At 39.0% G+C, this 17,050-nt stretch overlaps 2 protein-coding genes across 7 annotated transcripts in view; one reads left to right on the top strand and one right to left on the bottom strand.

Annotated features, from left to right (window-relative positions):
* The window catches only part of trmt1 (tRNA methyltransferase 1), a 62,309-nt gene that overhangs the window by 10,969 nt on the left and 34,290 nt on the right, over window positions 1-17,050 (bottom strand). For both annotated transcript variants that reach the window (XM_059992338.1, XM_059992337.1), the window contains exons 8-12: window positions 10,022-10,170; window positions 7,791-7,874; window positions 5,988-6,057; window positions 3,724-3,858; window positions 996-1,081 (exon numbers count right to left, since the gene is read on the bottom strand). In XM_059992338.1, coding sequence (XP_059848321.1) covers window positions 996-1,081; window positions 3,724-3,858; window positions 5,988-6,057; window positions 7,791-7,874; window positions 10,022-10,170 — 524 coding nt within the window. The remainder of the gene's footprint in view (window positions 1-995; window positions 1,082-3,723; window positions 3,859-5,987; window positions 6,058-7,790; window positions 7,875-10,021; window positions 10,171-17,050) is intronic.
* LOC132406540 (nucleus accumbens-associated protein 1-like) overlaps window positions 3,865-17,050 on the top strand; it is a 66,009-nt gene continuing 52,823 nt past the window's right edge. For 3 of the 5 annotated variants that reach the window (XM_059992343.1, XM_059992342.1, XM_059992339.1), the window contains exons 1-2: window positions 10,044-10,179; window positions 11,190-11,336. The gene's annotated coding sequence lies outside the window, so the exon portion shown is untranslated. Of the gene's footprint in view, window positions 5,419-10,043; window positions 10,180-11,189; window positions 11,337-17,050 lie in introns of those variants that run through there. The other 2 variants (XM_059992341.1, XM_059992340.1) reach the window with 2 other exon arrangements.

The following is a 17,050-nucleotide window of genomic DNA, read 5'->3' as shown; positions in this document are numbered from 1 at the left end:
TCGGAATATGTTGCAGAAAGTTGTAAATTCAGTCAGGTCCATCATGGACACTAGCTTCTGTAATAACCAAGATATCTTCAAGGAGTGAAGCCTCAAAAAGATAGCACCCATCATTAAGGACACCCCATCACCCAAGACATGCCCTCTTCTCATTGCTACCATCAGGGAGGAGGTACAGGAGCCTGAAGGCACACAGTCAATAATTCAGGAACAGTTTCTTCCCCTCTGCCATCCAATTTTTGAATGGGCATTGAACCCAGGAACACCGCCTCTATATTTTTAATTTCTGTTTTTGCACTACTTATTTAATACTGTATACACTTGCTATAATCCAATTTTTCCCTACCATGTATTGCACTGTACTGCCACTGCAAAGTTAACAAATTTCAGGACATTTGCCTGTGATATTAAACCTGATTCTGATAAGGGAGAATACTTAGCAGCTCAGCCCACATCATTAAGAGAAGAGAAACAGCATTAACATTTTAGAATAATAACCTTCTGGCATCTGCAACTTAAAAGTCCTGTAAGATACAGGATGTTTTATACAATAATTTTCATAGTTTTTGTTGAATAAGGGATTCTGTTCATTGGTTACTGTTTAAATCGTTCTGTTTCATCTCAAATAATTGAGGTAGGTACAACAGTATCATTTCAGAACCATGTACATACAGGGTGGGGTTTAGTGGGTACATCAAGGGTGGGGTTTAGTGGATATGGGACAAATGGGTACATACAGGGTGGGGTTTAGTGGATATGGGACAAATGGGTACATACAGGGACAGGGTTTAGTGGGAGATGGACAAATGGGTACACACAGGGACTGGGTTTAGTGGGAGATGGGATGAACACAATTAATTGAATAGCTGGATGAGCACCACAGTTGGTATGGACTCGCTGGGCCAGAGTGTCTGTATCTGGTTTGAAGTGCCCTATAACTATTGATCTCATGACACTTTGTAACGCATTCTCAGAAGGAATGGAGCAAGGCTTACCTCATCTGCAGAAGAGATGGGGTATTACAGTGGATAACACTGCTCAGATGGTCCATTGTGTGGTATAGCGGGCAATCTTGTAACTCCTGGCAAAAGAGAAAATAATTTCAAGTAAACACCACAATGATTTGCCATGAAAACTCCTTGCATCTCCATAGGAACAGGAACAGCTATTCCCCTCCACTGTCAGATGATTTTATTTTTATTTAGCAATAGAGTAGGCTCTTGTGGCCCCTCGAAGCACACCACCCCAGCAACCCTCAACAAAACAGTTAACCCACATCTAATCACGGGACAATTTACAATGAGCAAGTAACCTACCTGGTACAACGCAGGACTGTGGAAGGAAACCGGAGCACCCGGAGAAAGCCCACGGGGACAACATATAAACTCCTTACAGAATAACGACAGAATTGAACTCCAAACTGTGGATCTCCCATGCTGTCATATCGGTATGCTGTCTGAACGCTCTATGACCTCATGAACATTACCTGACTATTTTGCTCTCTTTGGACCATTTATTTATTTTTATCTTATTTATTGAGAGAAGCACAGACCAGACCCTTGCAGCCTTTCGAACTGCACTGCTCAGAAAACCCCCGGTTAATCTGAGCATAATCACAGGACAATTTACAACGACCAATTAACCAACAAACCATGTCTTTGGATTGTGGGGGAGAAGTGGAACACCTGGGGGGAAACCCATGTGGTCACGGGGAAAACATAGAAACTCTTTACTGGCAGTGGTGGGAATTGAACCCAGGTCACTGGTGCTATCAAGCATGGTGCTAACTGCTACACTACATGCCACCCTAGAAGTCACAAAATGCTGGAAGAAATCAGGAGGTCAGACAGCATCTAGGAAATGAATAAACAGTTGATGTTTCAGGCCGAGAACCTTCTTCTGGACTGGAAAGGTTTGGGCAAGAATAGAATAGAAAGGTGATGGGGGGGGGGGGGTGGGAGAAGAGGTAGGGTATGTCGGCTTGCTGGAAGATGATAGGAAAGCTTAGGTGGGAAAGGTAGGGCTGAGTATGTGGGAAAGGTAAAGGGCTGGAGAAGAAAGAACCTGATAGGAGAGGAGTGGGCCATGAAAGAAAGGAAAGGTGGGTGGGGGGAGGGGGAGGAAGAGACCCAGGGTGAAGCAATAGGCCTGTGAGATAAGGTAAAAAGCTAAAGTGAGGATTAGAGGAAGAGGGGTGTTGCCATGGACCAATTGGACCAAAGGGCTTGTTTCCATGCTTTATGACTATCTACATAGCGAAGCATTTCTTAGCTGTCTAAATGGCTGTTGCATTTGCTTATGTCAAAAGAGAGAGATTCTCAGGTAGGAAAGCAACACCTCATACTTTATCTGTGTAGCCTCCGCCCTAATAGCATGAACATTGATTTCTTTAACTTCCAGTGATTTCTCCCCATCCCTCCTTCTCACTTTTTCCTTTCCCCATTCTAATTACCTTCTCACCCCTTCTCTTCCCCTGAGCTGCCCACCTGGTTCCTTTCCTCCTCCTCTTTCTCCCATCTCCACTGTCCACTCCTCTCAAGATTCCTTCTTTCCAGACCTCAACTTTTTCCACCTATCCAGCCCCAGCTTCCACTTCATCCCCCCACTCCTCCTCTCAACCCACCCACCTTCCCCCTCAACTGGTCTCACCTACCACAAGCCAACTTGTACTCCTTGCCCTCTCCCACCTTCTTCTCCCTTCCTCTTATTGGAGTATAAAACCATTAATTTTGCTGTGTAACCAAAACTATGAAGTCAGTTTTGAAACTTGCTATTTGCTATTCATGTACCCAATTTAGTAGGAGAATGAAATCTTAAGAATGTAGAAGACAATAGTGTGTTAATGAGAAGTAACTAAAGAGATATAGATTAGAACATAATTAAGTCACATAATCCTAGGACTACTATTTTCTATGCATGTATCCTAAAAATGCAGAAGACAATGGTGTGTTAATGAGAGGTAGCTAAAGAGATGTAGATTAGAACATTGGTCAGTTCTGAGTTTGCTATTATTTTGCTCAGTTCTGAGTTTGCTATTTGCTATGCACGTACCGAACTTAGTAGGAGAATGGAATGTTAAGAATGTAGAAGACAATGGTGTGTTAATGAGAGGCTGTGGCGACCCATTTCCTGGCACATCCGAGCCAGCTCACAATTAGATAGCCTACGGGGGTTTGCGAGCACAGAGCTGGGGGGGGGGGGGGGCAGGTTGAGGGAGGCTTAAAAGTGAGGCTGAGCATTTCGAATAAAGTTTTTTCCTTCAACTGCAGTTACCGACTCCATGACTCCATGTCGTAATTTTAGCGCTGCATGTAGCACACCGCTACAAGGCAGCTAAGAGATGTAGATTAGAACATGATTAAGTCAATGGGACATACATGTGGTACTTGTGAAACTGGACCAGGAGATTAATATAAACAATGCTGTGTCCGGGGATTGGTGGGCGATCAGCAACTAGCTCAATGACTGTCTCAGCTTTGATTTGCAAATTAAAGTTTAACCCTTCTTGAAGAATCTTCTGCGTCTCTTGGTCATTTCTGGGGCACAAGAAACCACGACACTCTCCAATCCTGATGAAGGGTCTCAGCCCAAAACATCAACTGTTTATTCTCCTCCATAGATGCTGGTTGACCTGCTGAGTAGCTCCAGCACTTTGTGTGTATGACTCTGGACTTCCGGCATCTGTAGAATCTCTTGTACTTGAACAAAAACAAGCCGCCTCACCTCTGTGATCATGCTCAGCATGCCCAATATCCTGTCTGAAGTCTTGAACCGCTGTGGGCTTTGTTCCACCGACTCAAGGACCTTCTTGATGAAATCCTGGTCGTGAATCTGCTCAGCCCAGACTGGACCACCAAGCTGGAACCAGAAAGGAGACACTAAAGCACAAGAGAAAGTCTTTTCCTGGTTGTTGGCATGCATTCTGGAGCTAGGATATATAATAAATGTTAAGTTCAACAGCAGCCATCCTTCAGAATGAATGTGAATTGCAGATTGATTTCCTGGAGCTGTAAACCAGAGTTGATTGCAAACCAGACGATGCTGATTAACACTCATTTTGGTGTCTGGAATGTGGGTGCAAAGAAGGAGATGTATGAAAACTATATGTAATTCAAAGGAAGCACTGTAGATACTTTGTAACCGTAGAATTGTCCTGCTGTTATCTTTGATCTTTAGCATGTAAAAATGTCATATAATATTGGGTCGGGAGGCCTCTTTGTCCAAGAGGGTCTCAATATGTTGCCTACTGCTCGTCTTTGTTGAATAAAACACTTCTGTATTCACTAGATTTGGTGTCTTTCTGGTGACTGGTTCACATTACAACATTCCCGGAGAACGCACATCTTTAGGCAGGTTGCTCTCTTTACATTTTCAGTTCAACAACCACCTATGCACTTTGTACTATCCCAACTCAGATCCCTCCTTACTCAGGCCAGTAACTTCATGGATAATACCAGACATATTAAAGACAAAACACAGACTGCTGTAGGATTAGGCAATATCTGTGGTGGCAGAGAGAGATAATCGAGGCTTCGGGTCAAGACCCTGCTTTGGGATCTATCTCTGACTCCACAGATGCTGTCTGACCCACTAACTTTTTCCAGCAGCCCTATCCTGCTCCAGATTCCAGAATCTGCCATCTTTTCTCTCAATATTAAGGACAGAGTAGGGATTTCCATATAAAATCCTGTCCACAAAATTATCTATACACACACTAACAAGTGCATGCTAGCATAGTGAGGAAGCATCTAATTGGAAAAGCTGAAACCACGTAAGTAGTGATTCACATAAGAGTTTAAAGTCAAGAATCTCTAGACTTCTTAGGCACTAGACCACCAAAGACCAGCTAACGAGGTGTAGTGGTCCTTCCATCATCCTAAAGCTGGTGTAACTAACCAGTTGGGTTGTAACCCTATCTCACTCCCATCAGATTCCAACAATCCAAACTACCCCTATTACTCAGGATTCACTGGACACACTGGATTAGAATGACTGCACAGACTACAGGGACACAAGTTCTTGTAAAATTTGACAGGAATTGGATTCATCTTTTCAGGAGTTTCGGAAAGTATAAACACCAGTTGCAGAAAACAAGATCAGTGTTTATGCATCACAAAACATTAATCTAAGATTGCTTTAACCAGTTTACAAATCATTAATTGAAAAATGAGTCAAAGTTCTTCCAGGGACTGCAATGTATCCACATCAACACTATTCTTGCTACTATCACTGGGCAGGAGGTACAGGAGCATTAAGTCCCACACCACCACAGTTACTACTCTGCAACCAGCAGGCTCGTGAACCAGTGTGGATAACTTCATTCACCTCAATACGGAACTGACTCCGCAACCCATCGACTCACTTTCAAGGGCTCTATAACTCAGTATTCCTTATTTACTATACTTTATTGTTTGCATAGTAAGTATTTTTTATTTATAGCTCTTCATAAATTCTATTGTATTTCCTAATTTTCCTGTGAATGCCTACAAGAAAATAAATCTTGAGATAGTGTATGGTGACACATACGTTCTTTGATAATAAATTTTTTTGCTGGTTTTTGTGCAGGAGGGGAGGGTTAATGTGCCTTTTCTGTTCTTGTTTTTTTTGTGGGGAGATGGGATTTTGGGGTTGATGATTGTACTGCCTTTCTTTTTGTTCTTGGTTTCATGTCTACCGGCAGGCAGAATTGAAGAATTTCAGAGTTGTATAACTTGATGGCAAATGAATCTGTGAATTTACTTTGAACATCAGAACTGCCCAGACTTCATTTTCCCCAGTTCTTTCCTGAAGTTCGAGCAGAATATTGAAACAAATCCTTCAAAGAGTTCCCTGCTCCTTCTTTATATATCTCCTGTCCTATTTCCTCAGCTAATTCCATTCACATCTTAATGGCTGATGATATCTGCTTTGGCACAGACCTGAACTCAACCCTATCACACTTACGGACCTTGCACAATACATTCCAACAAAGGAAGGAATTCCCTTACCTGGTGCCTCTGGCTGCAGTACTCACACTCTCCTCCTACTGGTGGGCCAGAACTTGCTGAGTACTTGTAACTGAAAAACAGGAGATCCTCAGTTATTCCAAATCCACTTCTGTACAGCATTTTACAACAAATCCATCCTAAAGTATGTTGGAGCCCAAAGGTTTTTGAAACACAGCAGGCAGCAATCAAGGTCCACAAAGCAAGATCCAGTGCAACACACACAAAATGCTGCAGCGGAACTCAGAAGGTCAGGCAGCATACATGGAGAGGACTGAACAAATCAATGTTTTGTGTGGAGATTCTTCATCAGGAAGATCCCACATTGTAGTGTAATAATAACAGGATAGCCTGTTTCTCTTCATGATTATCAAAGGACAAATATTGTCCGGTACATCAAGGAGAACTAATATTGTTACCTGAAGCAGCAAGGTCTTTCTTTAACGTGAAAAATAAAAAGACGGCACTTCAACAGTAGTTCACTGAACGTGCTAACTGATACACCAGAGCTCAAAGGTCATTCAAACACATCCTTCTAACTCATAATGAAACACAAACAATTACACATCATGCTTCTTGGACGAAGTTATTTCATTACATTTTACACAGCATATTTTCAGTAACTGAAATCTGTTGCCTCAAAGCTTCTCAGTGTCCCTGCTCCCCAATTTCCAAAAGAAGTCTAGTTTTGACTCCTCCAGTAAGAACACAGAGCAATGCAGCACAGTACAAACTCCTCGGCCCATCATGTTGTGCTGACCCTTTAACCTACTCCAAGATCAAGCAAACCCTTGCCTCTCACATAACCCTCCATTTTTTCATCCGTATGCCTATCTAATAGTTTCTTAAATGTCCCTAATGCATCTGCCTCTTTCACCATCCCTAGCAGCATGTTCCAAGAGTAAAAAAAACTTCCGACAGCCAGCCTATACCTCCCTCCAATTACCTTAAAATTATGTCCTCTCATATTACCTATTTCTACCCTGAGAAAAGGTCTGAATTTTCATTCACCAATGGGTCTTTTCATCTTCTACACCCATATCAAGTCACCTCTCATCCTCCTTCACTCCAAAGAGAAAAGCCCTAGTTCGCTTAACCTATCCTGATAAGAAAGGCTCTCTAATCCAGGCAGCAGTCCAGTGATTCCCTGCACCCTCCCTTAAATCTTCCACATCCTTCCTATGATGCAACCAGAACTGAACACAATATTCCAAGTGTAGGCTAAACAGGGTTTTATTAGAGCTGCACAGAGAACTTAGCTGACTAATAAAGGCCAATACACCATATGCCTTCTTAGCAACCCTATTAACTTGTGTGGCAACTTTGGGGACTCTAGGAACACAGACACCAAGATCCCTCTGTTCTGCCACACTGTTAAAAATCCCCCGGAATAAATGAGCTCACATTTCCACAGCAGCCTCTGCAACCGCGATGCATTCCAATCGCTTGACGAAGTGTTTCTGAAGTTATAATGCAGGAAATGTGGCTGCATACCTGCACAGGGGCAAGCTTTCGCAACGGTCCATACCACAAACACCAGGACGAGAAATTAATACTGGCCCTTGGACTCCAGAGAAAACTCGCAGTGCTGCTCTTTAAAACAATGCTTTGGGATCTGTTGGTTGGCTAAGCTGAGTGTCCCAGCACCATTAGTAAGGAATCCTGCAGCATTGAATTGTACTGCACGTATCCATGCCAACCACTAACAGTACCTCTCTACCAATCCCACTATCATCTAGCCCCTAGCCATTATACACTGGATACTTTACTGTCATTGGAATACAAACTTAAGCAAGAGTCACCTACTTTTTGCCATTCTGAATCATCTTGCCCATCCTCTGAATGTGGAAAGAGCCACACCCTACGCAGTTGTACACCAAGGCCTGCTTACTGCAACAGAGAAACAATATCGGTTATAGACCTTCCATAATGAGATACACACAATTTCAAATAGCTCCTTCCACTTAGGCTGAACAACTGGTTTTCAGGTTACTAATTTAAAATTAAGTTTGCATAAATTAACAATATTATTTCCCAATTATAGTAGAGACAATTGAGTAACTTCCCTGTCAATCAAGCCTATGGGTGACATCACTGCAAATGACAGGCTGATTTCTGCTATTAACTTGTACCCAACAATCCTCCATTCTATCCTTCTGGGAATCCTTCTGGATTCTACTGGGAAGCTTCATAATTTGTTTCCTCCAGTCTATATATAGACTGTTCTCTGGAATGGTTTGCCGTGCAATTGACCATTTAGTGGGATCGATGTGCTCCACCCCCCACCTGAAGACTCATCAATAATAGCCAGTGTTCCACTACACCTCACTTAAGGTGAAAAACATTATCATTTCCATTCTAATTTTCCTAGCAATTATCTTAAAACTAAGTCCCCTGATTATTGATTCGTCTGCTAAGGAAAGTGCACCCTTTTAACATGGTCCTCTCAATTTTAACTAACTCTTAAACCTTCCAACTTCTCTACACATGTCTTCAGGACTGAGAAGGAAGGATGAGGACGGCAGAATAATATATAACTTATATAAATTTGAGCTTGCTAACATGTTCATCACTGTAATGAACTGTGTTGCTGCTGCAAAAAGCCAACTCTATTGGTATTTAAACCCTGAGCATGTGTGCCTGACAACCATAAGCTTGAACTAGCTCTGTAAATATCCTCTCGTCTCCCCTTTGCCCCTCTAATCCCAACATACGTCCTTGAAGTGGGTAACCAGAACAGTATACTGTACTCCACTGTAGCCTAACTACCATCTTACACCTTTCACCTGGGCTTCTTTGCTCTAATATTCTACAGCATGTTTCAACTAATAATGGAAAGTATATGTATGTGTCACAACTTACTTTCTATACCACTGCCTGAACAGTCTTTGGACAAAGTGGTCCTCTACACTTTCTTAGAAGGTCAGCAAGAAAGAAGGAGAGCATTGAATGTGCAGCAGCCACACTGAGACCTTGGCTCAGGTGGCTCAGTTCAGGACTCCCAGAGAGAGGAGGAGGCAGAACTGTAACCCCTTGACAAAGCTCTTGACTATCGTGCAAACCCATTAGTGTGAATGTGGATCAGGTGACAACCAGGGTGACCTTTGTTCCATCTCAATCATTACCTAATACCCAGTGACAAAGCTGAGATGGGTGTATGAGAAAGAACCTGGAATAGGGGATGAGATTAAATTAAAACAAGTCAATTGTATGCATGTCTATGAAGGTTCTCAGTCATCCAGGGCCATTGTATATCAAGCAGTACTAAATCAAGGTAACTGGACTTGTTGTGTTGTCTAGAACACATTTGGCTAATCATCTGAGAGGCTTCGTCCTGTGATTGGTATACCTTTAAACAACTCAGAGTTTATAAACTTGGAAAACTACCCACCATGGATCAGAACTGAAGAAGCCTCTCGGATGAGTGGCCAAATGTCTGCTAGACAACACAGTGAGTCCAGTTGCCTGGATTTACTCATGCTTGATAAGTCAATTGTACTGTAAACATTTGGAACGAAATAGTTTCATAGCCAACTTCAGTGTCAACATAGGCAGTGGGAAGTAATTCATAAACACGAGAGATTCTGCAGATACTGGAAATCTTGAGTGACACACGCAAAACGCTGGAGGAACTCAGGAGGTCCATGGAGGGGAATCAAGAGTTTGCACTTCGGGCTGAGACCTTTCATCAGGACTGGGACAGGAGGCAGAGTACAAAGGTCAGGGCAGAGGGAGGAGTACAAACTGCAGGTGATAGGTGAATCAGAAGGTCAGTGGGTGGGAGAGTGGGATGAAGTGAGAAGCCAGGTGGATTCCCTGCCCACCTTTTCATTCTGGCTTCCAGCTCAATTTCCAGTCCTGATGAAGGCTGTTGGCCCAAAACACCAGACATTGATTGCCTAACTTACTGAATTCCTCCAGCTTTTTCAGTACGTTGCTCAGAGAAGCAATTGACTAACCATTATTTAACTTTAAGCAGGAAAAATTAATTTCATTTTAAACTCGGCTACATCAAGCAGTTCCAACTGAGTCTTAACCTGGCAGAAGCTTTAACCACAGCTTGCCCCGTGAACACCTGGACAAACACTCGGATGTAGAAGTCGGCGCTAATGGAGAGGAGAGGGACGATATATCGCTGGTAGCAGTTTGCTCTCAGGTCCAATGCGTGCAGGATGATACGCAGAGCCTGTGTGAGGTAGGGGAAGGGGGAGGGAATTAACAAGGCCGGGGAGGTGGATGGGTGTTGGGGAAGGGAGGGAGAAACACAGTGGCTCAATTAACAAAAACCAGCTAAGCAATCCCACACTTCAAGTCTTTGCAGAATAGAAGGCAATTTATCACTTGGATTGAAAACCAGTGATAGATAATTCTTTGTGAACACAGGTAACATTTATAACATACATTTCAATGAGGGAGAGAGATTGAGTAATCAAAACAAGATGAATGACCAGAAAAGGAGTATATTAAAAGGAGTACTTAAAATAGGGCAAGCAGGAGGTGATTAACAGAAGTGAAAACTAGGCTGATTGTAAATGTTCAAGGGTAGAAAAGCGTATTAGAAAAGCCCGTCACACAGCATAAATTGGCTTGTTACACGGATGACATTTTGATCTATCTAGGGCAGAGGTCGGCAACCTTTACCACTGTAAGAGCCATTTGGACCCGTTTCCCACAGAAAAGAAAACACTGGGAGCCACAAAACCAGTTTGGCATTTAAAATGAAATAACACTACATACAACTTTTTTTTGCCTTTATGCTATGTATAAACAAACTATAATGTGTTGCATTAGGGTGCCTTTCTGTAAATCTCTGGCAAGCACTGTCAACTTGTGCTCGAATGCCAAAACATCCTCCAACATGTGCAGGGCTGTACGTCCTTTCCCCTGAAGAGCTGTGTTCAGCGTGTTCAGGTGCGCTGTCACGTCTACCATGAAGTGTAGCTTTTCCAGCCACTCTGGCTGTTCCAGCTCAGGAAAGGTGAGCCCTTTGCTGCCCAGGAAAGTTTTCACTTCTTCCAAACACGCGACAAAGCGTTCCAGCACCTCCCCTCTGGACAGCCACCAGACTTTGTTGTGCAGCAGGAGATCAGAATATGCGCTTTCCAGCTCGTCCAGTAACAAACGGAATTGACAGTGATTTAAACTTTTTGCCATTATTTTATTAACAATCTGAATGTCAGCATCCATTACTTCTGTGCATTCCAGAGAAAATGTTTGAGCGCACAGTGCCTCTTGGTGCAAGATGCAGTGAAAAGTCAGCAGCTTTCCGTCCAGCGACTTCTGCAGTAAAGCCACAAATCCCTTGTGCGCTCCTGTCATACTTGGTTCCCCATCAGTAGCTACTGACACCAGGTGGGTGGTCTTTATTCCTTTGGTTCTTAAACAATTCAAGACAGCCTCACAGATGTCCTCCCCCCGTGCTTGGCCTTTTAGAGGTATCAACTCAATCATTTCTTCCTGTGGCCCGGCAGAGTTTACATAGCAGCAGAACAGCGCTATTTGTTCAATATCACCTTTGTCTTTAGACTCGTCACAGGCAATCGAGTAGGCAAGAGCTGAATTGATGTCTTCTGCCATTTTTATGGTTCTGTCTTTGACAGTCTTTGCAGAGAGGGGCATATCCCTGATTTTCTGCACAATTTCACTCTTGTTTTTAAAGTCCGTAAATAGATGTTCTGAAATCTTAATGAAAGATTATTTTATATATTCAGCATCTGTAAACTGCTTCCCGTGCCTGACTATTTCCTGAGCGGCAACAAAACTAGCATATGTAGTTCATTTTCCAGACTTCATCCACTTCTTGAAATGATTTTTGCTCAGATCAACCTTCCGCATCAGTTCCGAAATGGCTTTTTTTTCTCTCATCTCCATCCGGATATTTTTGAGCAAAGGCTGCGTGTTTATTCTGGAAATGTCTTGCAACATTTGACTTTTTGTTGTTTGCTAGTTTCTCATTGCATATTAAGCATACCGGTAAACCAGTCTCGTCAGCAGTGAAAGCGAATGAATCTGCCCACGTATTATTAAACTTTCTGTTTTTTTCAGTGGCATTTCTTTTTTTAGAATTCTCCATAGCTAGCCTATCTTGGATCGAAAAATTAAAGAAATGGCACACTGGCGGGTGTCAGGCATTGGCAGTGGTGACATATATTAATAACGACAAAAAACACGTTTTACTTAGATTGTACAAGATCACCATAATCTTCAAATTTAGAATTACATTTCAAAAACTAAGAAACTAACATAAAATACATTTTAATTAAATACTCATCATTTATTTTCCAAAGCCACAGGGAGCCGCAGCACAGAGATGAAAGAGTCGCATGCGGCTCCGGAGCTGCGGGTTGCCGACCCCTGATCTAAGGCAACCAACATACTCTAGCTGAATTAATGCAATCCTTTGAACAATATGGTCAATTATCCGGATACAAGATCAACATAGATAAAACTCAATTACTTTCATATAACCTTCGTCCACCAAGAGAAATCAAAAGTAGATATCCCTAGGCATGGCAAAATTATCAGAATGCAATTATCAGCCTATAGATAAAAAAAATTAAGGAAGATATAACAAGATGGAACCTAATTCCTTTTTTTTAGTTTCGGTTCAAGGATTGAGTCTATTAAAATGAATATACTGCCTAGACTATTATATCTCTTTCAAACCCTACTAATAGAGATGAATCAAAATCAATTCAATGAATGGAACAAGATGTTATCAAGATATATTTAACAAGGTAAAAGGCTCGCAATTCATCTCAAAACTATGCAATTAGCTAAGGAAAAGGGGGGATGGGGCCTACCTTCTCTTAGAGATTATTATTTTGCAGCACAGTTGAGAGCTGTGATATGTTGGTGCAACCCATCATATAACGCTCAATGGAAAAACATTGAGGAGCGGGTACTTCCCATCCCCATACAAGCAATATTGGCTGATAACAACCAGCAAAGGTACATAAATACTACTGATAACCCATGCGTGAAATTGACTTTTAAAATATGGAAAACAATTATAAAAGAATATAAACTAGAGAGAAATATTGCAATTCTTAAATGGTGTGCATATGACTTGGGTTTTACGCCGAATAAACTGGATGCTAGATTTAGGGGCTGGACAGCTGAAGGAATAACAGTTCTTTGCAACATAATGAAAGGAGGAACACTGGTCAAAGAGAAACACTTATTAGAAAAACAAGACTTTTACCGGTATTTACAGATGCAACAATATGTTAATAGTACGGTTAAAAATGTAACCAAAGCAAGTACATGCTTGATAGAGCTCTTTAGAAAAGCATATTATTCAGATAATGGTAGTAGAATCACTTCAAGCGTGTATAAGGGTTTGTCAAATCTTAAAACACGTTCAATTTCATACATTAAAACAAAATGGGAGAAGGAAGGAGAGATAAATATTTCTGAGGAAGAATGGACAATAATATGGAGGTATCAATGGAATTGTACCAGTTCACAGAAATGGAGGGAGTTCAGATGGAAAAACTTAAGATATTTTATTACAGCCTCTCAGAATACCCATTATGATAGTAACTTCCCTGTTTGCTGGAGAAATTGTGGAAATCAAAATCCATTGTCATATTTTCTGGGAATGCCCTGTTATCAAAGACTATTGGAGGGGGATACATAATGCCCTACAAGACATCTTTTAAATTTTTATTTATTTATTAAATTTTAGAAAATTACAAGAACAAAAGAGATGATGAAATAGTGAGAAAAATATTAACCCTCCCCTCCTTAACCCTTATCTAAGGAAAGAAAAAAAAGAGAAAGATAGCCTGGATATCAGAGGATCCCCACATGCTCCATGGAGTTCAAAATAATTTTAATATTTATTTTTACTTTCCCTAATTACTTTATAATTTTATCTTCAAAGGACCTATGTATTTAATCCTATCTTTTGTAAGTATGGGAGCCAAATTTTCAAAAATATATCATATTCATTTCTTAGATTGTATGTAATTTTTTCAAGTGGAATACAACTATGTATTTCATTATTCCAACAATCCATAGTTAAATACAAATCAGATTTCCAAGTAACTGCGATAACTTTTTTGGCTACTGCCAATGCAATTTTTATAACTTTTTTCTGATACTTATTCAATTTAAGTTTCGGTATTGTCCCTTCAATGTCTCCTAATAAAAATAATACTGGACTATGTGGGAGTTGTACTCAGTAATTTGTTCCAATAAAAGTCTTAGATTTGTCCAAAATGGTTGAATTTTAAAACAAGACCAAGTAGAATGTAAAAAAGTACCAATTTCTTGATTACATCGAAAACATTGGTCAGACATATTTGAATTTAATCTATTTATTTTCTGTGGTATTATATATAATTGATGTAAAAAAATTATATTGTATTAATCTAAGTCGAACATTTATTGTATTTCTCATACTATCAGAACATAATCTTGACCAGTTTTTTCCATCAATTTTAACATTCAAATCAGATTCCCATTTTTGTCTTGATTTATGAATTCCTGATTTAATTGTCTGTTTTTGAATCAAATTATGCATATAAGATGTAAATTTTTTAATTTTCCATTTTGAATTAATATTTCTATTTCACTAGGTTTTGGCATCAACATTGTTTGTCCCAGCTTTTCTCGTAAATAAGCCTTTAATTGAAAATAACAGAAAAGAGTGTTGTTTGATATTTTATATTTATTTTTTAATTGATCAAACAACATCAATATACCTCCTTCAAAACAATCATCTATATATTTAATCCCCTTGTGGAACCAGTTATGTAAAAGTTTATTATCCATTGTAAAAGGAATAAGTCTATTTTGAATTAAAGTTCTTTTTGCTAATAAAGATTTCTTTATCTCATCGTCCATATTTACCTTATTCCATAAATCAATCAAGTGTCTTAATATAGGAGATTTTTTTTTCCCGTATCCATTTGGATTCCCATTTATATATAAAATCTTCTGGTATGTTTTCTCCTATCTTATCTAATTCTATTCTAATCCATGCTGGTTTTTCTTCATCAAAAAAAGACGCAATAAATCTAAGTTGATTTGCTTTATAATAATTCTTAAAATTTGGAAGTTGTAACCCTCCTAAATCAAACTTACATGTCAATTTTTCCAATGATATTCTTGACATCTTTCCTTTCCAAAGAAATTTCCTTACATATTTATTCAGTTCTTGAAAAAACTTCTGAGGTAATTGTATTGGTAAAGTTTGGAATAAATATTGCAATCTAGGAAATATATTCATTTTTACAGCACTAACTCTACCTATTAATGTTATTGGTAACATCATCCATTTATCAAGATCCTCTTTTTCTTAATAATGGCAAATAATTTTGTTTATATAAATTTTTTACATCATTATCAACTCTAATACCTAAATATTTTATCCCATTTATTGACCATCAAAATTGAGTTACTAATCGACATTGATTATAATTTCCTTTGGTAAATGGTAAAATTTCACTTTTATCCCTATTTACTTTATACCCTGATGCTTTCCCAAATTCTTCCAATCTGAAAGATAATCTTTGCAAAGATTGCAATGGGTTTGTTAAATAAATCAAAACATCATCAGCAAATAAATTAATCTTATATTCTTCTTGATTAACTCTAAAGCCCCCAATGTCTGAATCTGTTCTAATTAATTCAGCTAATTGTTCTATTGCCAATACAAATAAAGCAGGTGATAACCAGCAGCCTTGTCTAGTTGACCTCGTTAAGCAAAATGGTGTTGAAACCTGACCATTTGTAACTGCTTTAGCTTGAGGATTAGTATTGAAGGTTTTAATCCATTGTATAAAAGATTTTCCTAACTCATATTTTTCCAATACCTTAAATAAAAACTCCCATTCCAGCCTATCAAATGCTTTTTCTGCATCCAAAGCAACTGCCACACTCATTTCCTCTCTTTTTTGTGCCAAATGAATTATACTAAGTAACCGGGTTATATTATCCATTGATAGTCTGTTTTTAATAAAACCTGTTTGATCCATATGTATTAATTTTGGTAAATATTTAGATATTCTATTAGATAAAATTTTTATTATTTTATAATCTGTATTCAACAAAGAAATAGGCCTATATGATGTTGGTTTTAAAGGATCTATCTTTTTTTGGCAATAGTTATGATCGCTGTTAAAAAAGATTGTGGGAGTTTATGCTTTCTTTCCACTTGGTATATTAATTGCATAAAAGGAGGAATTAATAAATCTTTAAATTTTTTATAAAATTCAGGAGGAAAACCATCTTCTCCTGGGGATTTATTACCCTGAAGTGATCCTAAAGCTTCTTCAACCTCTTTTAATGTAAAGGGCTTATCTAATCCTTTCTGTTCTTCCAAATTTAATTTTGGAAGGGTCATTTGTGATAAAAATTTATCTATCTCAGCAATCTTATTTTGTGATTCTGATTGATATAGTTCAGTATAAATTTTTTTTTAAGTTTCATTAATTAAAGGTTTATAAGTAACCTTATTTACACTTGGTCTAATTGCACTTATTGTTTTAGAGGCCTGTTCTGTTTTCAACTGCCAAGAATTTTATGTGATCTTCCACCTAATTCGTAATATTTCTGTTTAGTTCTCATAATTACCTTTTCTGTACGATATGTCTAGTGTGTATTATATTGTAGTTTTTTTATTAAAAAGTTGTCTTCGTTTTTCTTCTGTCATATATCTTTGAGATTCTTTTTCTAACTTTATGATATCTTTTTCCAATTGATCTATTTCTGCCATGTATTCCTTCTTAACTTTAGATGTATAACTTATAATCTGACCCCTTAAATATGCTTTCATCGCTTCCCGTAATACAATTTTATCCTCAACTGAATGTAAATTTGTATCCAAAAAAAATTGACTGTTTTTTCATAAAATCACAAAAATCTTGACGTTTTAATAAAATTGAATTAAATCTCCATCTATAAATCGATTCCTCCTTATCCATCATTATCATTGTCATTATCAAAGGGGAATGATCTGACAGTATTCTTGCTTTATATTCCACACTTTTCACTCTATCTTGAATATATTTTGATAATAAAAAAAAACTCAATCCTTGAGTAAGTTTTATGTCTAT

The sequence above is a fragment of the Hypanus sabinus genome, chromosome 16, assembly GCF_030144855.1.
Source record: "Hypanus sabinus isolate sHypSab1 chromosome 16, sHypSab1.hap1, whole genome shotgun sequence".
Lineage (NCBI taxonomy): Eukaryota > Metazoa > Chordata > Chondrichthyes > Myliobatiformes > Dasyatidae > Hypanus > Hypanus sabinus.
Note: the sequence above shows the minus strand (reverse complement) of the source record. Positions and strands in the feature narration are given on the sequence as shown.